A 23,520-nucleotide genomic window follows, 5' to 3' on the forward strand; every position below is an offset into this window, starting at 1 on the left:
CTAGCTGTACAGACAGCACGTAGAAGACTTTCATAGCACCCCAGAATGGAGGGACTCGGAGCCTCATCTTTCTACTCCCATACGTCAGGCCAGTTTGACAAATAGTGACTACTAGCTAGGTCCAGCCTACATTCTGTTTTCATAAATAAAGTTTTATTAGAACAAGCCATGTCTGTTGGTTTGTGTGTTGCCCAGGGCAAGGTCTCTAACATACTCACTGTAGGCCTTTTACAGAAAAGGTGCTGACTCCCCCTGTAGGTGATCCTGGACAAACAAGACAGCGTGTCCCTTAAACGGTGGCGGGCATTACTGGACATTGTTGAAAGATAAGGCTCATATACGAGGGAGCTTCATGAAGTTCATGGGGGAATTTCCATTCATTTAGTTCCCTCGTTCTACGAACTTTTTGATGCCTTTTCCTATTTTGAAGATGTGGGCCTGTTGCCTTGGTATTCCAATATTTCCTATGTGAATGGGAATGCTGGGCACTTTCTGTGATGGGAGGTCGATTTAGAAATGGGATGGGCCTATGATGAGACACTTCAGAGTTAACCCCTTGGGAGGACTGAGGTCACCGGGCTCTGCATTTAGTTTAACTCTGTAGAAAGCAAGAGTGAAGGTGAGATTCTTTTCAAACTTGGGATGATGTTTCGCGGAAGCCTAGGAAAATCCCAAAAGAGGGAGAGAATGGGGAAACTGTGGCTAGCTTCCCAGTCAGGGCTGGGACACAGCCCATCTAAACAAATATCCCAGGGTGTTTTAGTTGGCTGTCCTTGTTGTATCTGGCCTGGATATTCTTGTAGGATGGGGTGCAGGAAGGAAGTGTGAAGGGTTCTGATTGAAGTGGCCTGTGTAGTATGGAGGCAACCTAAGTGGGTTCACAGATTCCCTATAAACCATGGTCATCATTGCACATTTAAATGTCAGTTGTAACATATGTTACCTTTCCACTGTGATACTAATTACTTCATCATTGTACAGGGAAGAGATGGCAGTCTTCTGAGGCTGCATTGACCAGAGTGAGACATTCAAACTGAAATGACCTTTCACTGTTACAATTCCAGTAGACCTCCTAATCAAGCTTCGCATTTCTTCCTGCTGAGTCTCACAAATCTCACCGCAGAAGCACAAGCGGGCACGGCCAGTCGATCTACGTGCCATGCTACGATGAAGCCTCCCTGCCATTCTCACCAAGATCTTTGCTGGCACCCGTTGTGTCATTCCCACGCTGCCGTTGTGGTTATTTCTGTGCGGGTTTTCTCAACAGGGTTTCCTAGCCCGTTTGAAATTGCATACTCTTTAATTACAGGATCTATCCATTGTTGTTTCTGGTCCTCTCTCTGTTTTTATTGAAGTTCAAGATCTCTCAAAATTTGTTATCCTACCTAGTGCCAAGCACAATGCTTTGCACATAGCAGGGGGTCAGCGACTCTAACCGGTATTGATTGTCCTGCACAATGAGATCTATATGTGACTTCATGTTGGGGTGATGACCAAGACAAAGTGGGTCCCTCTTCTAAGCCCCGAAGGAGTTTGTGAGAGACTTACACATTAGAAGATAAGAGAACAAGATTTACTTCAAGGGGAGGAGAAAGATATTTCAATTCATGCACAATTAATGTATGAGTCCTGGTGGTATAGTGGCTAAGGGTTGAGTTGCCAGACACAAGATCAGCAGTTCAAAACCACCAGCTGCTCCGGAAGAGAAAGATGAAGCTTTCTACTCCTGTAAAGGGTTACCATTTCAGAAATCCACAGGGAGTCGTTCTGTTCTGTCAGAGAGGGTCACTAGGAGTTGGTGTTGGCTTGAGTGCAGCGAGTTCCCACCATAAGGTTTACTGTGTGCTCTACTGGGTTAGGAGCTGGGAATCCTGAGATGTAAGAGACCCAGGCTCTGCCCTTCCAGAGCTGAAACTGTTGCCTGGAATCGTTGTATAAAATGTCTGATTTTAGAAGATAAAAGAAATGAATTATTCAAAGATGGGGCACAGGAAAGGTTGGTGGGAGAGGATCTGGGATCTCACCGGACTTTGCTTGTTCCCTTCAGTTTCAGAAGAACCGACTAGACCAGGAAGCCACCAAACACAAACTCATAGAGATCGCCAATTATGTTGATAAGGTAAGACCAGGTCTGTACTTGTGGGAGAGATGCCAGCCCCTCAGAGGGGCTACAGGACAGGAGATGGCATGACCCCTGAGCTACCCTTGCCAGACTAACCTCCGCGGCCAGTTTCCAGATGAGAATGAGGGATGACTCGGAGGTAGACTCTGGAAGAGCCTTGACAATGCTCTGGACTGTGCTGCTTTGAGGCACGGACCTCATCTTCTTTGGGTGGCAAAGTTTTTGTTGGCTTTGTTTGGTAACCGGTGAGATTAAGCAGTTGGCCTTAACCAATCGCTTTCTATATTTTTTTGTGATGGACTCCTTTTTCAAGATGAAATCGTATGCTAGTGTCTGATAGAGAGATGAGACCCCAGAGGGCTGGTCTTCAGATTCCTTCCCCTTACCCCCTGAAGGAGCTAGGACATAATGGAGCCCATTTAAAAAAATCATGACTTTCAGAATTCTTTACAGTCCCTTCTAGGGTTAAAGTTCAAGAATTCTGGGATTCCTGGGGGCATTGAGGTAGCTCTGGGGGTGGGGGTGGGGGGCGGAGAAGGGGGTAGGTCAGCATGCTTGGTAAAGTATCGGGTCAGTGAACAAGAGGAAGACCGTCAACATGATGGATGAAAACAATGGCTGCAGCATGGGTTCAAACGCACGGCCCGTCGAGTGGGTGGCACAGGACTGGCACCCTGTTTCAGACTGTTGCACCCAGGGTCAGAACGGACCCAACAGCACCTAACAGAACCAGCGGGATGAAAGAGGTCTGCCGCCATCAGGTGAGAAGTGGTTGTTTGAGGCCAGCCTGTGTGGTCTCCATCTGTGAAACAGCTCCGAAATGATTTCCTCCCTCTTAGGGAGCTGGACGGTTAACATTTTTCATCCAGGCTCTCGTCCAACATGCTCTTAGGAAACAGCCAAGTACTTCAATTTCACTAGGGCAGCCTAGTTTAGGACTCGGAGATACTTGGTGTTTATCGTAGCACAGAATGCAGAAAAACAGGTAGCCTAGAATGAAAATAATCTCTTGACATTAGCAGGGTATAGTTTAAAATAGTGGGTTTTCACATTCATGGGATTGTAAGTGTCTCTGAGGATTTGATAAAATTACCGTGCACTTTCAGAGCATTTCTAGAACTCCCTATGTCTGGGCCTGCTAGGGAGATGCCTGGATTCCAAGTCTGAAGGGGAAGTCGTGATTTTCTAGAGACGAAATGAATGGGTCTGAAGATTCTTGGGTGAAATCTCTGAGCCAATTGTTGGGAGACTCGGTGCTTTAGCTGGTTCTGGAAACGCAGCTCGGTGTCAAGTGACAGTCAGACACTGGCATTTCCAAGAAGGAAAGACTCTTGGGACACAGTCCCTTGGGGACCTTATTCTTGCTTCTCTGTCTAGCTCTCAACTCATTCAACAGCAGCATTTGAGTGGCACTATAACCCAAACACACTCAGCATCTGGGAAAATGGAAAGCTTGTTTCCCTGGTGACTGTCCAGGGGATAAGTCCTGCTGCCGGCCAAATGATATCTATTGTTCTGGAGACCCAGCAGGTGGGAGACTTGGCCTGGTCTCCCCTTTGTGAACTTTCCAGCTGGTCTGGGTGACAGACTCAAGGATGCTGATGAAACATGGAGGGAGAAGAGAGGCATCCTTGCACGGAGCCCCCTGCCTTGCTGGGAAGCAGTCTTGGTTTTCTCTCCGGCTGCTAGTTTCTCCCCTTTAAAAGAAAGGAATTGGGAGAAAGATGAGGTTTTCTCTTCCCGTAAAGCGCTCCAGTCTCGGAAACCCACAGGGGCAGTGCTGCCTTGCTTGTCGGGTTGCTAGGAGTCAGAATGAACTTGACAGCAGTGAGTTTGCCTGGGGGCTGTGGAGAGGGCCGGAAACACCCTCTTTCTCTGAGAGTTGTGATCCAGCAACTTGAGCGGACGTATTATTGAACCCAAACTGAATGAACTACACTAATTTCATGACTCAATCCAAAACGTTTTTCCTTAACTGTGGAGAAGCCACAAAGTTTTCTAGTGAAGCAAGTTCAAGTTGGGATCTGAACCCTGTTTTCAATAATGATTGACCTGAAGTGAAACAGGAACCCAACAATCGCCTTTGCCATGAACTGGTTTTCTGCCTCCCTAAGTCTGGGACCCACTTAGACTATAACTTCTCAGAGCAGGTTGATTTGGGCTGTGTGTTTCAATACCTCCACCCTTAAACTGTGTAGGGTCATGAGCGGGCTTTGAGGGCTATAATCTGGAACTTTATCTTGGCTCCACTAACTTCGTGCTGAGACTTTGGGCACCTTACTGTGCTTATCGCCCTGGAAGTGCTTGATAAACATTGGTGTTGTGCTTATTCTTCTTAGCTGGCAGCAGGTGTCAGTTTTGGATTAAAATAGTAGTATCTCACTCACGTGAGATACTCACGTGACCTGTTGCCATGGTAGGCGTCAAAGGATCCCTTGTGGCTATACCTTCCTGTTCGATGGCTTAGCTTTAAAGAGAACCCTGTTCGTGTTTATCAGCATATGAGATGAAAGGACCCCTATCATAAGGCTTGGCTATAGCTCTAGTCTTAACGAGTCAGGCAGTTAGATCTCACATACAGCATGTCAGCACCTCTGGGCTGGAAAGAACCCAGATGATTGTCCAGGACCTTTGTCACTCTGATGCTTGAAACTTGCTTCTGGTATTCTTGGCCAAACCTGAATACCTCTAATGGTGGGGAAGGAAAGTTTTGAGAGGAGCGTGTCCTCTCACTTGTATATGTCTACCCATTACTCCCGAAATGAATGGGAGACTCTTGGCAATAAGACATTCGCATGCATTTGGGTATACTGGGCCAATGAATACTCGTCAGCAACTTAACAATGTCTCTTCAGTGACAGTGGTTACACTTGCCACGGTATGGCAGTTTCCCCAGTGTTTCTGTTCTGGTGGGTCTCTTTCCATTATTCTAGCCTCCCTGCATTTTCTGCCCTTTTCATTTTTGCTTTAGGGTTGACTGGTCTCCCAGAGATGCTTTTATTCTTTTCAAGGACTACGGTACTCATAGGTGATACTGTATTTTATGAGCTAGTCTGTTATTGACCTGAAAGATGATCGCTGGGAGTTGAGTCAGTTCAAACTTTAGAGGGTCTCTCAGAGTGATAGTCTCCAAGTTCCTCTCGCCTCTCCTGGTCCGCTAAGTCTCTGGGTTGTTGGTTTTTTTTAATTGTATAAGAATTCGAGCTTTGCTCTACAATGATCTCCCATTCCATCTGGGGCCACCTATTGTGTTCCTGACTAGAATGGTCAGTAGTGGGCTCTCCTCTTCTTTTACAAGGACAAGTAGTGGATCAGGACCTGCTCTACTCCAGAAGTATCATGTGACCTTAACTGGTAACATCTTCAAAGACCCCATTTCCCAATGAGATCACAGTCACAGATGCCAGGGCTTAAGGCACAGGTCTGTCTGTAACACTCCAAGGGCCTGGAAGTTCATGGAAAAGAGAAATCTCGATCTGTGCCCCAAGCTTAGCAGGAGGCTCAGGAATTCCAGGTGGTGCTGACAGATCATGTGGCTTTTCTTTCTTTCAGTTCTACCGTTCCTTCAACATCCGGATTGCCCTCGTAGGCTTGGAAGTATGGACTCATGGAAACATGTGTGAAGTTTCCGGGAATCCATATTCCACCCTCTGGTCATTTCTGAGCTGGAGACGCAAGCTGCTCACCCAGAAGAAACATGACAACGCCCAGTTAATCACGTAAGTAGCCCTCACCGGAGGCGTTGTGGTGGTGGGGACTGGTGCACAGCTAATGCGCTAACCTCTGTCTGCAGTACAGGTGCTCAGCATTTGCCTTCCTCATTCCCTGGGGATAAGGATTGGTGCCTGACCATCTGATGTTCTGTTCCAAACATTCCAGTGTTTGTCATACCTGTACTCTGTGCCCAGTCTTTTAAAACCTAAGAGATAACAAGCCCAAGAAGTGTTCACAACCTAGATGAGCAGATTAGCCTGCGATGTGTTCAGAGGATCTGAAACCATTGAGTACATGTTTTGAAATGGGCTGCTTTGATACAGACTTTGAGAGAGACTGGTCTTGATTTTCGTGGCTCTCTGGTCTAGAACACGAGCAGCATCCCAACACAAGCCCAGGAAAGAGGCCTCCTTGTGCCGTCCAGGAACTCAGGGCTGAGTGTCTTAGAGCGTTCCAGTAGGAGATTGTGCCAGAGCTCTATGTTGGCTGTGAGGAAGACACCAGGAAGGGGTTGTGTTGGATGTTCGTCTGGCGGGGGTTAGTGGAGAGAACAGCCCTTGATAGGGGCCCTAGGGGGACATGAAGGTTTCCTGAGGGCGATCACTTGCTATTTATTAGTGTTGACCTCCACGGGTATTTTGAAAGAGTTAAACAAAAGGCACATATGATGTAAAATCATGTTCCTTCTGTTCCTCAAATATATCGCCAAGTATTCACAGTTTGCCTTTGTTTACCATTGAAGAGGAGCGGAGGAAAGTAGCTACCAGAAATCTGGACGATGTGCCATTACCTCATGTGGTACATGAACCTAGGAAGGGTCTTGGGGTACTAACACATTTGACATGAGCTCCCAGAAGTACATGGCACCCTGTTTTGGGCAAGGCCTTGAATCTAAGTTTACAGTGGTAATGCAAAATAGGTTCATAAAAGAGCCAGTAGGGCTTCATGTAGATTTGCATGTAGGTTGCAAATGCCTTTGCAGAGTGGTTTTCTAAAGGGCAGTTGCCTTGAATTCAAGAGACATTTATTAATCATCCATTGTTTCTCATTGTATGCTAGTCTCAGTCCCCTCAAAGCATACAGATTCGACTCTCAAAGATTCCTAGATAAGGCGACAAACATGAAAATACAAGAATATCACATAATGAATGTCCGCATAGATCCTTAAATTAAATCTTGTATTTGTGGCAGCCATGAAAACACCAGTATTTTAATTATCCCGTCTTCCCGACCCTGGCCACTTACAGCAGAGAGAGGGATGTTTTCAGTAAGTGGGGTGGGAGAGGATGTTTGTTGGCTGTTGGCAGATTAGGGTTGCAATTGCAAAACAGAAGCAGAAATATCTCATTCTTGCCCACAGCTGCACTTTGTGAGGTTTCTGATGGGGCACATCTGTTTTCTTGGGTCCTGCATCATGTGGGGATGAGGCATCTCACACACACACACACACACACACAGGGACACTGGCATGGAACTTGGCAGCTGCTGGAAGTGATCATGATTCACGTCAGTATGTGAGCTGTGTGCCCCCCACCAGTTCCTCTATCTGACCTTTTCCTGTTTCACAGGAATAGGAGGCAGGTTTGCTGGCCCTGCCCTTTTCCTTCCAGGCATAGAGGCTATGGGAACACTCTTTCCCTCTCCCTTTCTGCTTCTCTGGGAGAGTGTGGAAGGAGGTGAGAGGTGTGGTGATCTGGATGTTGTCAAGGTGACCTGGGTGGCAGGGTCTCCCTATGTGGGAAGGTTCTGGAAGGCCTATAGGACTGAGGAGCACCATGATGCCCACTTGCTCTGAGGCACAAAGAATAGCCCTGTCAGCCTCCAGCCCGGTCACTCCCTCTCTTCTCCCCTCCTTCCGCAGGGGCGTGCCCTTCCACGGCACCACCATCGGGCTGGCCCCGCTCCTGGCCATGTGCTCTGTGTACCAGTCAGGAGGCGTCAACATGGTGAGTCTCAGCCAGCATGCTGCTCCGGCCTAGGTGATAAAATGCCCTCACAAGGCAGGTCATCTTGCACAAAGCAGTCAACACTTAGTCATTCAGGGGGTAAAAATCTTGGACACAAAGCCAGGCAGTTTCTTCAAATGAAACCATTAGAGTCTAAGAGCTGCCATTTCCCAGGGGAGAATTTTCATTCATTACAGTTTATTCTCGATTTTCAAACTCAGAGAAGCACCCTGAAGCCATAAGATGAAGATGTCAATAAATCTCTCCTATGTACCAAACCAGAGGCTGGGGAATCGTAGGGTAATAGAGATAAAAGTGTTTTTGTTTCAAATATTAAAGTCTTGCTTAGGAATTACAGTGAACCCTCGTTTATCGCGGTTAATCGGTTCTAGACCCTACCGTGATAAATGAAATTCCGCGAAGTAGGATTCCTTATTTGTAAATCAAATATTTTCGTAGTTAGAACATAGAGGACATGAAAAAACACCCTTTAGTCACCATTACACTCGTATTACCCAGTTTATTAAACAAAAAAGGGAAAATACAGTAAAACATTTTGGACGTTACAATTATCATTTATTATTTATTATATTATTTATGGCATCAAGCGTGTACAGTATGAGCCAATCAGTGGCAGTAATGACAGAGCATGCGCTGTTACGCAAAAACCGCGATACAGTGAAGCCGCGGAAGTCGAAGCGCGAAGTGGCGAGGGTTCACTGTACTGTCTTCTTCTGAAATTTCTTCTGACTTGAGGGGATGCTTTGAGTCTTCATTTCTGGCCTATAAGTCACTCTCAAGGTGGCCTGGTTTCCATCTGTTGGTCCATCCCTCCACCTAGCTAGTGTTTACTATCAAATGAGCATTTAGTGACAAATGTAGCTTAGGAGATGCAAGCACAGATTCACGAGTCAGAATCCATTGGATTCCTATAGCAAATATGATTTGGGGGCAACTGAACGCATTTCCTCCATTGTAAAATAGAAACAGGAATTTAATAATTTATCATTTTAGGTTTAGAATGAGAATTATAATGTAAGAAACACATCAAGGTGTTTAATAAATCTATTCTTGCTCCTTCTATTCTGTGCTGTTCTGTTCTACCTTTTTCCTCCTCCAATTTTTTCCCTTTTGTTTGTTTGTTTTTGTGTGTGGGGGGGGCAGGGTTTAAGCACTAGGCACCGTGCGAGGCGCTATGCTTGGCCTGTATCTTCCATCACAGGCTCTCTGAGAAAGCCCTGGGCCAGAAGCATTGGCTGTTGGCTGTTTGGCTTGGGTAGCATTTCCAGGGTCTGTTCTATTTTATCCTGAAGAGATCTATGTTAAGAAGAAGAGAGGGGTAATCACGCTCCATCATGCATTCAGAAAGTAGCCATCGATAGATGTGGCCTCCAGCCTTCAGGAACTCGGGGCTTTGGCTTCCTAATTAACACTCTGGTGGATTGGATCCTTCTGCGGACAGCTTGTGTGGAATGCCTCCTTGCTGGTCCTCCCAGGGAGGCTGTGGCGAGCAGCAGAGCTTGGCTAAGGAACCAGCCAGGAGGTGGATGGTGGGGTTACTCCTTTGACATGCACTTTCTCTCTGAGCAGGATCACTCTGAGAATGCCATTGGAGTGGCTGCCACCGTGGCCCACGAGATGGGCCACAACTTTGGCATGAGCCACGACACTGCGGAGTGCTGCTCAACCAGTGCAGCTGACGGTGGGTGCATCATGGCTGCTGCCACCGGGTGAGTCAAGCAGAAGCTGCCGGGAGGATGGGGCTGGGCAGGCGGGCGGGTGGGAGAAATTAACCAGTGTGACTCAGGGTTCCTCCCAGCTGGCCTCGGGGAGTCGCTCGTACTCTTTCGGTGGGGCCTTTGGAGTGAAATGTGGTTTTTCCAATAAAGAAATTGGATGAGGACCGACGGGCCGCTGAAACCCTAAGATATATTTTATTTCAGTCTAAAAACATTTGGCTGTAAAATTAGCTTGAATGCATGTAAAATTAGCTTATTTTCTTATAGTCTTTCATAAATATTTAATAAGGACCCTTAAAAATTTTCTTAAAGAAAAAATATTGATTAAAAAAGCATGTACCTATCCACTCAGCATTTTCTACATGTATGGTTTAATGAGCATGAGCACCTTCTTTGCACTGTCTCACCCTTCTAACTCTCCCATATTTCACCACCCTTCACTTCGACGTTCTGCCCCCTAGATAGATGCCTCCTGGGTTTCGGAGTCACCGTTGCCCATTTGATCTCAGATGCCCTCATAGGGGGCAGGGTTGACAGCCCCTTTGATGACTTGCTGGCCAGATTCCTAACGCATTCCGAATCCTGTCAAAGAGCACTGTGCTCCCACGAGCAAACATTCTTAGCTAGTTGAGATAAACGGTTGTTTAGGTCACAGATGACTTCAAAGCTGAAGGATTAGCTCTGGGTTGCCTCAGTCTCAATGGCTCCAGTAAGTCCAGTTTCTGGTAGAAGCTCTGGTCCACTGCTTTCCTCCTTTTTAAAAAAATCAAGATCCATCTACTGGACCAGATGAGGAATCCTTTTGATAACAGCCACCACCTTTGATGTCTCCACTCCAAGGGTGCATGTGCTTGATGCTGATGGAGCCCAGTCTTGGTGGGAAGCCTGATATGGCTTCCAGAACAAAGAGAAGGGGGGAGGGCACCCTTACACCCCCACGCTGCCTTCATCCTGAGGGAGGAGGACAAGGCGGATCCATCTCTTCTATGGCCATGAGGAATTTTTAAAAACCAGAATATTGAAAGGCAAATTCTGGCCTTTGTTCTAAAACTTATATCCTCATACAGAGTGCTCAGTTCTTCAGGAGTTGGGGGGAGGTTTCCCAGGGGTTGTGTATGTTCTCCCGACCCCAAACCCTTCTTAACTCACTGTCATTGAGTCAGGTCTGACCCACGGCCACCTTATAGGACAGGGTAGACCCATCCCAGTGAGCTTCCACTGTTTGGGGGAGTAGAAAGCCCCATCTGTCTCCCGTGGAGTAGCTGGTGGTTTCAAACGACTGACCTATCGGATCGCAGCCCAGCTCCTAACCACTACACCACCAGGGCTATTTAGAGCCTGCTTTTGGTTTTTAGAGAATGCATTTCCCTAAGAGGGAAGTGCAGCTTTATTGGAAACCCAGTGGTTTTCCATCCCTTCTTGTCCGGGACACACCAAGAATGATGTTCTCCACGCATGCTCCATGGGCCATTTCTGTACCAACTCATGGTTAATCTGAGCTTCTGGTGACTCCGAGCTCACCCCTTTTGCTCCCAATCCCCAAATATATCTGAAGACAAACAATGAAGTGTTCTCTTATTTACAATTTCAATTGGTTTCTAATGTAACTAATTTAACAATTATTTGTACCAAGTTACATTTTATGTGACGGCTAAAACACATTTAAAAAAAAGAGAGGGGGCGGGGAGTTCTCCAGTGTTTAACCTTTAAACCTTTAAAGGAAGCTTTAAAGACTTGGGATCCTTTTGTAGACCAACTGAACCCTGCTGGTGCAGTGGGTTAAACATGGGAGTGCTCATCCAAAGGTCAGTGGTTCATGCCTACCAGCTGCTCCTTGGGAGAAGGATGAGGCTGTCTGCTCTTGGTCAGTGTCAGAAACACTTTGAAAAGTCCTAGGGTCACTGTGAGTAGCAATGGACAGTGGTGGACCTGTAACCAAAATGGCGGTACTACCCTGGGATCAAGGGGAGGCATGGCTCTGGGGGTTGGTTCTGTTTTAAACCAGTAAGGGGGCCCTGGACCCTTCACCCTCTTTTGTGAGAGGGAGTGCACGTTTGTGAGCTCTCTGGCTCAGTCTGAAGTGCCTTCTACATCTTCAGAACAGAGGCCAGGTCACCGGCCCCTGACTTTGGCCTTTTGTCTTGGTGCTGTCTCCTAAGAAACAGCCACCTAATAGCACCTTCAGGAAAGATTCAAGCTGATGTGAGAATGAGCATTTTATTCATTAGTTCTGAGCCTTAAGAGACCTTTTGAAATACACTTGTAATACTTTTGTTATTGCAGTTTTCTCATACAAAGAGCAGAATTGGCCACTTTTAATCCTCAAGTATCTCCCCCATGCAGAGTGAGGGGGCGGGAAGCATCTAGGCTGGTTAATAATAGTTTCTCCTTAAGGATGAAGGGTTCCAAGCTAGCGTGTCGGTGATGGTTACAATGGGGTGCAATGTCGGGCGTGGACTGTGGGGCTGCAGTCCAGGAGCAACCATCGCCTTCCCAGGGAGCAGGATTGATAGTGATCCAGAATGCCAACGAATGAATTCCAAACCTTGTTCCCTTCCAGGCACCCCTTTCCCAGGGTGTTCAATTGGTGCAACAGGAAGGAGTTGGAAAGGTATCTGCAGTCAGGTGGTGGGATGTGTCTGTCCAACATGCCGGACACCAGGACGCTGTATGGAGGTCGGAGGTGTGGAAATGGCTACCTGGAAGAAGGGGAAGAATGCGACTGTGGGGAGGAGGAGGTAAGGCGGCATGGTGGGGTAGTGGGAGGGGAAGGGCATTCCTCTCAGAACTCAAGATCGGAGAAAGCAGCAGTTTAGTGGTTCCTTAAAAAGTGAAGCCTAGGACTGCCGTCCGACCCTCAATTCCATCTTCGGTATACTCAGGGCATCTTTAAACAGCCGCATGCACAGCCTTATGTGCATGGCGTTCACTGCAACACGAAGGGTGGGAATAACCTAAGTGCCATCGGTGGATGAGCAAAAGAACACACTGGGATGACTACACATAACGGTGTCCTATCCCGGCACCAAGGGAAATGAAGGCTCACGCATGCGCCAGCATGTAGGAACCCCGAACACCTCCCATTCAATGAAATATGTCCGTCACGAAGGACAGGTGTTATATGATCTCACCTATATGAAATAAGAAGAGCAGACAGTTGCATCGAGGCCAGAGTTTATTAGTGGTCCCCAAGGGTGGGAGAGGGGCAGCCAGGAGTTAAGAAGCAGTGAGTTTCTGGGCATGGTGATGGGGCCTTTGGCAGTGGTTATGAGTGATGGTTATACAACATGATTAATGTGCTTGATATCACTAACCTGTACATTCAGAAAAGGTGGAGTCATAAAACAGTTGAAAAATGCCAAGATAAAAACTTAAAATGGAGAAAATACTAACCGGAGAGGCGGGAGGAGAGAGCGGGCACACACATACGCAAGAGCTCTGGGAAGATTCTTAATCACAGGCATCCCTTCCTTGTGGCTGCCCAAGACTCCCTCACAAGGTGGATGTGGAGGGGCCGCCAGAGGCATGGGCCATTCCCTGTCGGGGCCTGGCACCGTTTGTGTGCACAGCCAGAATGGAGTTCTCTCTGGAGTACCTGGGTCTCACCAGGGATGCCAATCGTGGCAGCATGTTGGCTGCCTCTTCCAAAGTGGAGCTATAGACAGACTCCTGGCCCCCGTCCCCCCTGCCCCGACTGCCCTGGCTTATTCTGGTGACCACAAAGCTGGATGGAGGGACTTAACCCTGGGCCCAAAATAACGAGCCTGGGCTTTGAAGTCTGGAGAAGAGATGATCGAAAGAGGCTGTCGGAAATGCTGTCACATCTGGGAAGGACTCCTATGCGGAAGAAGGAGTAGAATTGTTCCTGTCTAAGCACTTTCCTTCTGATCCTCCCGGCAATGATAAACAGTAGCTCGGGACAGTCATTTTGAGTAGAGGCATATTTTTTGAAGAAAGCAGAACTGCTTAGTTTCATTACTCGGTTTTGAAAGACGAGAACATATATTTTAATATGTGGATAGCAATTTGAGGAAGAATACAAAAGTATTACTTAACTAGGGGGTGAAATTTAAAGTCCCTATGTGTGGAAAAAGGGATGATTTGATTTTATAAGTATAGTTGATAACTAGTTGTATAACTCCATTTTGATTTTTTTTTAACCCCATCTTGTAACTTGCATAATATAAAAGAATCAGTAGAAGACACTACCACCCACCACCATGAGTGCTAGCAGACCCTTCAGAGAGGAGGTTGCTGTATGAGAATGGAGGCGTGTGTGGAACAGAGGAGTCTGAAAGTGGGCTCAGCGAGTTGGCTTCTACTGGGAGCAGTTACGTGAATAGTCAAACCATCTTTGAAAGCCAAAACCTGTATAAGGCAGAACCCTGTCAGAGAAGGGAAGCCCGGAGATGTTCCCTAAAAGGAAAGTGAGACCAGTGATAGACTGCAAGCAGCCCTGTCAAGTTCTGCCTCTCACAGATTTACTGTGTTTGCCGGGCGTAGTGTGCTGTCTTGGGTACCAGGGGGTGATTGTGTGTGTGTGTGTGTGTGTGTGTAGTTCCTGGGCTTTAGGGATGTTTGGGGCAGGGGTGGGGAAATGTAGGAGGCAGATGAAGGCTCACCCCTCTAGTCTCCCTGTCTGTACCCCCATCCCCCTGACCCTGCTCACACCCCAACTTTGCTGTCTCCCACAGGAATGTAATAACCCCTGCTGCAATGCTTCCAACTGCACCCTGAGGGAAGGGGCGGAGTGTGCCCATGGCTCTTGCTGTCACCAGTGTAAGGTAAGGCGTTTCCCTCCTTGCCCTGGTTTCTGACCTCACAGCTGACTGCTCTGCTGGGGTAGAGGTGGGGATGAGGGGGCGCTGGGGGTCCATGTCTGTCCTCAGGGTAGGATGATACTACGTGTCAGAAACTGGAGCTAGGCAGCCCCTTTGGATAAAGTCCATTATTGCCTATACTGAGCCTCAGGAGTCCCTGGGTGGTACAAACAGTCACCCTACTCTGCTGCTAACCACAAGGCTGAAGGTTCAAGTCTATCAGAAGTACCTTGGAAGCTAGGCCTGGTGATCTATTTCTGAAAACCATCCATTAGAAGCATAGTTCTACTGTGGCATACCTGGGTCACCAGGAGTCACAATTGATTCGACAGCAGCTGGTTTGGCTGGTGGTGTCTACGGGGCCTCACTGGGTTTAAACCACCTACTGGAGATGGGAGAGTGTTTCAGAATATGTGTCCTGGGAGCGTAGGCTCGATTTAACTTGGAGCTAATAAATATCATTACCATAGTTTTGATTGATATCAATGAACCTCTAGTTACTGTGCTGAGTATTTTATATATATTTCTAATCACCACAGAAGCACCATGAAATATGTATTATTATCCTCACTTTAAAATGAGAAAACTCTGACTGAGTGGCAGTACTTGACTTATCCAGGATTGCCCAATCCAGAAGGGTCACAGAGCCCACTTTCTCAACCAGAAAACAAGCTAACAAACAAATGAAATAAAAACAAACAAACTAAAGGCAGGAAAACACAAACCCATAGAAACAAAAAGGTAACACATTGTCAATACCCCTGGGGTATAAGACCATTGCACTGACAGCATGATCAGTTTCTCCGGAGACACAGCCCTGGGGACACTGTCTGCACGAGGAGTCTGTGCAGGTGCAGATCCACCGGGGAGCGCAACTCACGAGTCGTTGTCTTGCACAGTTCAACCTCCACTCCTTTGAGCTCTGTTTGCCCTAAGCCTGGGGATTGGTGCCGGGGGGAAACTGCCTGCACCCATTTTTCTAAGTGCAGATCCCTGCCCCCCAGATCAAAGTCTGTCATGTCACTGGGAGGGGAGCATTAAGGTACTAACTATATGGTGATTCTGGGTTCCTTTCCAATGGACACCCACCAAGCCAGGGGTTCCCCCCAAGGTCCAATGACTGCCACTTCCACAGCCTTGGTGTGGCCACTCTCTGCTCTCTCTCCCATCTGAGTATCCCAGTCCTCAGCCCAAGGGTGCAGGCAACTTTGAGGCAGGATTCAGGTCCTTCAGCCATGCCTCTCTGCTAAGTCATTCTGATATAGCCCTTGCAGAACCCAGGTTTCTCTAAATGGAGAGCCCACACCCTTAAAATGGACCCGGAAGACATAGTATATTATGATTAAAATTACTAAAGGCTCCCAGTCTCAGAATCTTCAGAAATGCTGAAGAAGACAAAGTAATGGAGAGAAGCTGTCAAATTTTTTTAGAATGCGCCATTTAAGCTACAACTGTTGGTCTTTCCCTGTCTGGAAGAAAGAAGAGTGCAGAAATTGAATAGGCAATGCATTGATGAGCACATCAACATCACAGTAACTAGAGCCTGAAGCCAGAAGAACTAGCGGGGCACGGCTACCTTTACCAGCTGCTCTGCAAGGGATCGCATTCGAAGGTCCCAGATAGAGTAGGAGAATAATGTGAAAGAAAACTCAAAACCATAAAAAAAGACCAAGCCTTACTTATTGGACAGAGACTAGTGGAATACCCCAATACCGCCGCCCAGAGACTATGGCCATTAGTCACCCTCCAGGTCCGGAAATAAATTCACCCCATTTTCAGCAAAGCCATATAGACAGGTCTGTAAGAAAAGCAATAGTCAGTAGGTATACACACCTTGGAACACCCATCCGTTTGAGATCAAAAGGGCAACATTCTGAGTGGTTCTAAGAGAAGGGGCCATAGAAACAAGAAACACAAGTGGGGTAAGGCCTGTTACGTCGTGAGGATTGTAGTCAGTGATGTGAAACAGGTTGTCTAAATTGTTACGTGGAAAACTGATCTACTCTGTAAACCTCCACCCAATTCACAATAAAAATATTTTTTAAATAAAAAAAATACAACAATCAGATATCACACCCCAGCATTAATAGCAAAATTTAAAGAAAAGAAAACATAAAACCAGAATGGCCAGGGAGTAGAGAGACTGCAGCCCTGCTACCAAACTGATGGGATTAGACAAGGGTACAGCTACTGTGCGGGGACAGTCCGGTGGAAGGATTGACTGAGCTTTTTCTAAACAAAATCAGGCCTTCAATTGCTTCAAACTGTGGACCCAAAGATGATAGATTTGGGAAACAGTAAGATGTTAGTGAAATATACAAAGGAAAGAACCAGTCGGACAACTCCCACTTGTTTTCTGAGTAGAAACACCATCCCCAATTTTCAGTGACAATCCAGAACCTTCTATATATGGAGTTAGTCCTGCAGTGGCAAAATGTCCATCTCATCCTACTCGTCTGTATTGTCAGAATGCATTTTTATGATTTGTGTATTTTTAAATATATGTAGTAAAATATATCTGCAAATTTGTATGTAATCCTTCCAACCCCTAAATCCAAATAAGGGACAGATTCATAAAGAGGGATAACACAAGGCTATAAGAAAACTAAACCAAATCAAACAGCACCCCTCTTACCCCACCAGCCCCCAAGGTTTTCTACTTAGGCCTGAGTTGTCAGAACCGAACCCCATTATAAGTCCGGAACAACTTGTACTTATGTAATATGCTATGTGATAGGATAGACTGTGTGCACATAGATATGTATATAGTTGTATGCTCATGTCTGGGTATGGGGTCTGCTTTCTAAAATCTAAAACGACTGACACCCAGTTGGCTCCAAGGTCTTGGTGAAGGGGCTGCAGACCTGCGCTTCACCTCCCACTTACTGAGCACTCTTTATGTGCCAAGGACTCTCTGAGGGCGTTGGTCCAACTCGTTTTTTTCCTTGAGAAAACTAACCCGAGAGAGCCTTGCTCTGCTTAGCAGATGAGGACACTGAGGCACACAGAGGTTAAGGGCCCACCCCTGGTTCCGACTGGCTCCAGACTGGCTGCTCTTCCCTTCACCCTGCACCTGGGTGGCGGCTCTGCTTCCCGCCATTTCCTCTAACACACACCACTCGTTCCCACGTGGACGGTGGTCCCTCTTTCATCAGGCGGACCCTCGAATGTCCTCTCTTCTGGGAGGCCCTGCAGGGGGCCAGGGGAGGGGCTCTCTTCTCAGAGGGGCTCTTTCTTGCCTGGGTTAGGGAACTCCTTTGACTCAGGCTGGGTCCAGCGTTTGCCCAGGGAGGTTGGGTTGGTGTGGCCATCTTGTCTCCGACCAAGGCCTCAGAGTGAACCTGGAGACCCCCTGTCTTCCCCAGCCCCAGGGTCTCTAGTGCAGTCTCCAGAAGGGCTTTCTAGAGAGAAGAATGTAGAAACCCTCAGGGCCTGAGCGCTTTCGGTCCAACTTTAGTGGCGTGACTTTGGCAACTGTTCACCATTCACAACCTAAATGCTTCAGCTGTCACATGAGAAGGCTGTGAATAAGACGGAGGCCTAGTGGCACAAGGGTTAAGCACTTGGCTGCTTGCTTTCTTGGTTTGAAAGAAAGACCTGGTGGTCTGCTCCCGCAGAGGTCACGACTGGAAACCCCCCTGTCGTGAGGGGTCACTGTGCGTCAGAATCAATGCAATGGCAGGTGGCAACCACAGTTCGAAACCGGTGGGAGAAGCTCTGTGGGAGGAAGCCGAGGCTTCCTTCTGTAAAGAACAACGGGCTCAGACCCACAGGAGCAGCTCTACCCTGGCCCACAGGGTCACCCCGAGTCAGCATGGACTCGGTGGTGCATTTTATTGCCGATAAAGTGCTTTGTAAAATAAAAGAATATGCATGCTGATTAATGGGTACATCTGGATATATTTGTAGATGCTGTCCAAAGGTGAATGTGTATGTGGAAATTCGTGTGTGAATGGCTATGTGTGTTTGCATATTGGCATTTACATATGCTCACGTGTACGTATTAGTGAGCCTGATTCTGCCACTTTACTAACCATGAGCCTCACGTTGCCTCATCTGTAAAACAGGAATGCTTGTGTTCATAAGATGTTATGCAAAGTAAACTAAGTGACATTGTGCTGGTCACTTCATAAAACAGCCATTATTACCAAAACACTTAGAAAATTAACTGTGATTTCTTACCTCCTCTTATGATTGATGGGAAGAGGAAATGAGTTAGCATTTGTGCAAACACCGGGAACACTAGTCGTTACTATAAACATGAGAAAATCGAATGCTGGAGCTGATGGGTCTTGTGAAAAGTGCTATGAAATCATGTTAATGGGGACTGCCGATGCACAAGAATGCTGTCATGAGCCCTTTGCTGAGGATTGACCGTATTTCTGGGGATTGACTGTATTTCTCCCTCTCCTGCCCTCCCTCAGCTGGTGGCCCCTGGTACCTTGTGTCGAGAGCAGGCACGGCAGTGCGACCTCCCAGAGTTCTGCACGGGCAAATCTCCCCACTGCCCCACCAACTTCTACCAGATGGACGGTACACCCTGTGAGGACGGCCAGGCCTACTGCTACAATGGCATGTGCCTCACCTACCATGGGCAGTGCCAGCAGCTGTGGGGCCCTGGTAAGCAAGTCTCCCCTGGGATCTTCACCTCCTCCCATCCCAGGACTTCCCAATCTACCTCTTCTCTTCATGTGCTCAGGGTAGCTCAGAATGTGGTCCTCAACCTGGCACTCCCAAGATGCCACCCTTATCGTCCCTTTGACTCAGGCTAGGTGGTCAGTGAGGGCCAGTGGGCAGTGTTTTTTCCAATTCCCTGATGCTTTAAATTCTCGACGCGGATCAGTGGAGAAGGCTAGTCCAACCAGAAAATGGACAGGGAGTGGAGATACAAAAGGAAATCCCAATGTCCCAAAGACAATGAAAATATATTTAACCTTACTCATTTTAAGGGATGGGAACTGTCATCTATCAGATTGGCAAAGACTGAAACATCGGATGTTATGTTTACGTTTGATAATCTAGTGCTGAAGCAGTGTGCGAAAACACACAGGTGCAACCCCTATGGAATGCCACCTGGGGGGATCAGAATTTCAAGGCCATGTATCATTAGACCCATCAACCCCACTCTTTAGGATACTGTACTTTCATGTATACCTGTACATGAAGATATGTCCATCAGAACATTCATTGCAGCATTGCTGATATTAGCAGTTCCAACCTATACTTCCTTTGGTAGGGGACCGATGAAGTTAATTGTGGTACATCAATGCAGTGGAGCACTAGACAGCTGAGTAAAAGGAGGCCGCTTTACAGGTGCTGAATTAAATCACTCATCAAAGTGTTGAATGAAAACTGTGCGGCAGAGAGTGGTAGCATGGCTATGTTCTCAGTCTTTGTTAGGCAGGCTGTCTCTAGAAGATGCACAAGAAATGGTTATTGCTGGTGGCTTCTTTATGGTGTAGAGGAATAGAAACTGGATGCTTAGGAAGTCAAATTGAAGATAGCTGTTTTGTGCCTTTAAAAATGTGTGCATGTATTACTTATTTATCAAAGTCCTGAAGTGGAGTCACGACCTCTGTTCTTATGGTGGCTTTGGTATTAGAGCAATGTTAGCCTCAGAGGATGAATGCAGAAGGAAGTGCTGCCTCCTCTTCGCTGTTTTGGAAAAGCTTGAGAAGGATTGAAGTCAAGTGTTCTGTAAATCCTCGGTAGACTTTCTTGGGAAGCCAGCTAGCCTGGGACTTTCCTTTTGTTGAGGTGATTGATTCCTGAGTTAATCTCTTCATTCATTTCATTTATTCTTACTATTTCTTCTTCCGTCCATGGAGGAAGGAAGTTCACATGTTTCCAGCAACATGTCCATTTCTTTTACGTTACCTAGTTTGGTGGCATGGAATTGTTCATAATCTCGTATGGTCCTTTTCATACTTGTAGGTGATTTTGATGTCCAAATCATCTTCATTAGAGAATAGGCTTAGCCTACAACCTGCCCACAGACAGGAATCCTCAACAAAGCGGTGTACTGTGCTGATGTGAAGCTGGTTGCTCTAAGGAGGTTTGGGTGAGGAGGTGGGAGTGGGGTAATCTGTTAGGGTTTCACGAAGAAGTGGCTGAGTATTCTTCCCTGGCCCCCCTCCCCAAACCTTTTCAACTTCCATGATTTTACTAATAACATAAGGGTAAGTAAAAAAATATTGCTATATAACCATAGGAACTTTCATTAAGCAAAAACATCAAAATAGGAAGCTCTTCTTCCCGGACATACCCTTCATCTGGGCCTGTACACTTCTGAAGGCAGGGCTTCCAGCTTTCCAGCCCTTTCTCGAAGAACTGTCCACATCAAAACGGTTTAGGAATTCTTGAGGGACTAAAATTGTGTTTCTTTTCGATATTCGTTCAGGTTGTGGAACAAAAAAAAAGTCTCCAGGGTTAAGATCAGGGCTGCAGGGTGGGCTGGGTAAGGTTTCCCCAGAGTGTCAGAGGACAGCCGTGCTACCCTCCGAGAAGAGCAAATGCACTGGCACGATGGAAAGAAGCTTGTTGGCATGGTTTCCCTGCCCGTATTCTCACCGATGCAGCTTTCAGTTTTTATGAAACTTCTTCATAATACGTTCCCATGATTGTGTCCTGCCTCCCAAGAAAATGTATTCATATTACCCTTTGAAGTCCCCCGAATGGGCACCATAACCTTCTGTACTGAGTTCTCTACCTTGAATGTCACCTGGCCCAGCAGATCCTCTTGAAAGCCGCTGTTTTGATTGCACCTTTTGCTGAAGGCACTGTAGCGATACCAAAATAAGTGAGGACTCACCTCACTGTAGAGAAACCAAGATAGCGGAGAGGACGTGTCTGCAGCTGTTCATTGCTCGCAAGGATGTGTTTAAACGTGTTTTGCTTGGCATAATTCCATGCCATATGAACTGGGACCCTAGTCGCCATATTTTTTACTTCTCTCTTAGAACTTGCCCTAAAGTTGGCCGATCTACTTGATAAATGTTGTTTCCTTTCTCCCCAGGAGCCCGGCCTGCCCCTGACCTCTGCTTCGAGAAGGTGAATGTGGCAGGAGATACTTTTGGAAACTGTGGGAAGGACAGGAATGGTGAACACAAGAAGTGCAACCTGAGGTGAGGAGCGCAGGGCCGAGCCTGTGCCCTGAGGCTTCCCCAAAGGGTTTCTGATCTGATCTCCTCACTTCTGCCCATTGCAGGAGCTAGGTAGGCCCAGTGCTGGCCTGGAAGTACTGAAGTCACTTTTCCAGGCCTAGGGCTTGACAATGCACCATTCGGTCCTGGGGACATATGAGGGAAGATGTGGATGGCAGTGCTTCTTAGAAAACCGGCTAGCTTCCCTTGGAGACTTTTGTACAGTAGGGCATTGGCCCTCAATTTTTCAGGTTGCTAACTATGCCTTAATCTGACTAGCCCAAGTCATTTATTCATTTGTTGAATTAGCCATGCATCTAGCCACCCAATATCTGTTTGAGAGCTTGTTATGCGCCAGATCTCGCGCTGAGCAGAGATAAGGGAGATCAAGACGTCTCTGCTTTCTTGGAATGTTTTGTTATCCACGCCGCATGTTCGTGGTAAAAGAGAGCTGCGATGTTTCCTTGGGCTGCCTGAACAAGCTACTTCCACTCACAGGGTGGCTTAAAGCAACAGACATTTACTCTTCCCTTCACACTTATGGAAGCTGGAAGTCTAAATTTAGATAACAACAGGAATGGGCTCTCTCTGAAATTCTAGGAGGAGAAAAATCTTTCTTATCTCTTCTAGCTTTTGGTTGATCCCAGACATCCTTGACTCCTGGCAGTGCAACTGCAATCTCTGCTCTGTTTTCCTATGGTTATCGTCCTCTCTGTCTGTCTGCCTCTCTGCCACTTTTCTCCTCTGTTGATAAGGACACCAGTCCTGTTGGATCAGGGCCCACCCAACCCGTGTATGTCCTTTGTGTACTAATGATATCCACAAGGATTCTGTTTCCAAATAAGGTCACCTTCACAAATACCCGGGGTGAGGTATTTAAGATATCTCATAACAGCCACTTAACACAGGCGTTCTGAGTCAGGGCTCATTTCCCAAAGGCGGTTATGCATAAGAGGCGAGCTGGAGAAACAGTGCAGATTGACTAGTGTGGGAAGGGTGCGCATGCATGGGAGAACGTTGCAGGCAGAGATGTGCACACGGACCTGTACGAGAACAACTGGCAGAGGAGGAACTGACAGCAGTTTGATGCAGTTCAATCATAGTGCTGGGCTGCAGTGGAGAGGGGCCTGCTGAGAAATGAGCCTGGGAATTAAACAGGAACAAGATCATGAGAATCCTTAAATGCATGACTATAGGAACGTGGGCTTTGTCTTGAGAACAGTGTGGACATGAGAAGCTAGTGGGGCAAGAGGGCGTCCCTGTGTGTCATGAGCAAGTTTGTGCTCAACAACTAAGTTAAGACGGGTGGTTTGACCCTCTTGGCAGTGGCGATTTTCTTCCATTAAGATTACCAGCAAGAAAACCGAGGGAACAAGTCTACTCCTTGAATCAGAACTGGCTCGATGGCAGTGGTTTGTTATTGTTGGTGTTTAGGGGCAGGAGTGGAGGATCAGTTACCTGTGATGCAGGTAAGAAAGGAGCGTGTAGGGAATTAGAATTGATATCTATTAGGGAGAATTGCAGGCATTGAATGGCTTTGAAGCCAAAGATGAGGTGGAACAGGGAGTTGGGGATGCCACTTTTTGTCTGGAGTACCTGGCTGAGTGGCACCTGGCTCAGGTGGGGTGGTTTTCTGTGGTGAAGGGAGGACTCTTTCAGGCTCGGTTCTGGCCTAGGTCTGCTTGAGGACAGGAGCCCTGAACCCTCCCCTAGTGGGATCTCACTATCCTGACTTTTGCTGTTCGGGTCATGGGGCACTGAAGCGCTGCTGAGTCCACACTGATTCCATTGCCCTCCCTCCCTTGTCTTGACCCAGAGATGCCAAGTGTGGCAAGATTCAGTGCCAGAGTCCTGAGGCCCGGCCCTTGGAGTCCAATGCAGTGTCCATTGACACCACCATCATTATCAACGGGAGGCAGATTCAATGCCGGGGCACCCACGTCTACCGAAGTCCCGAGGAGGAGGGTGACATGCTGGACCCGGGCCTGGTGATGACTGGGACCAAGTGCGGCAACAACCACGTGAGTGCCACCTTCG

At 47.3% G+C, this 23,520-nt stretch overlaps 1 protein-coding gene across 1 annotated transcript in view; it reads left to right on the forward strand.

Moving 5' to 3' along the window:
• The window catches only part of ADAM19 (ADAM metallopeptidase domain 19), a 111,721-nt gene that overhangs the window by 73,878 nt on the left and 14,323 nt on the right, over nt 1-23,520 (forward strand). The window contains exons 8-16 of the mRNA XM_045284582.1: nt 2,048-2,119; nt 5,675-5,841; nt 7,698-7,782; nt 9,373-9,512; nt 12,082-12,259; nt 14,216-14,305; nt 18,766-18,961; nt 21,357-21,465; nt 23,300-23,504. Of these exons, the coding sequence (XP_045140517.1) occupies nt 2,048-2,119; nt 5,675-5,841; nt 7,698-7,782; nt 9,373-9,512; nt 12,082-12,259; nt 14,216-14,305; nt 18,766-18,961; nt 21,357-21,465; nt 23,300-23,504 (1,242 nt within the window). The remainder of the gene's footprint in view (nt 1-2,047; nt 2,120-5,674; nt 5,842-7,697; nt 7,783-9,372; nt 9,513-12,081; nt 12,260-14,215; nt 14,306-18,765; nt 18,962-21,356; nt 21,466-23,299; nt 23,505-23,520) is intronic.

Source organism: Echinops telfairi, unplaced genomic scaffold (genome assembly GCF_000313985.2).
Source record: "Echinops telfairi isolate 266 unplaced genomic scaffold, ASM31398v2 ScPeMD7_7469;HRSCAF=8507_0, whole genome shotgun sequence".
Classification (NCBI taxonomy): Eukaryota; Metazoa; Chordata; class Mammalia; order Afrosoricida; family Tenrecidae; genus Echinops; species Echinops telfairi.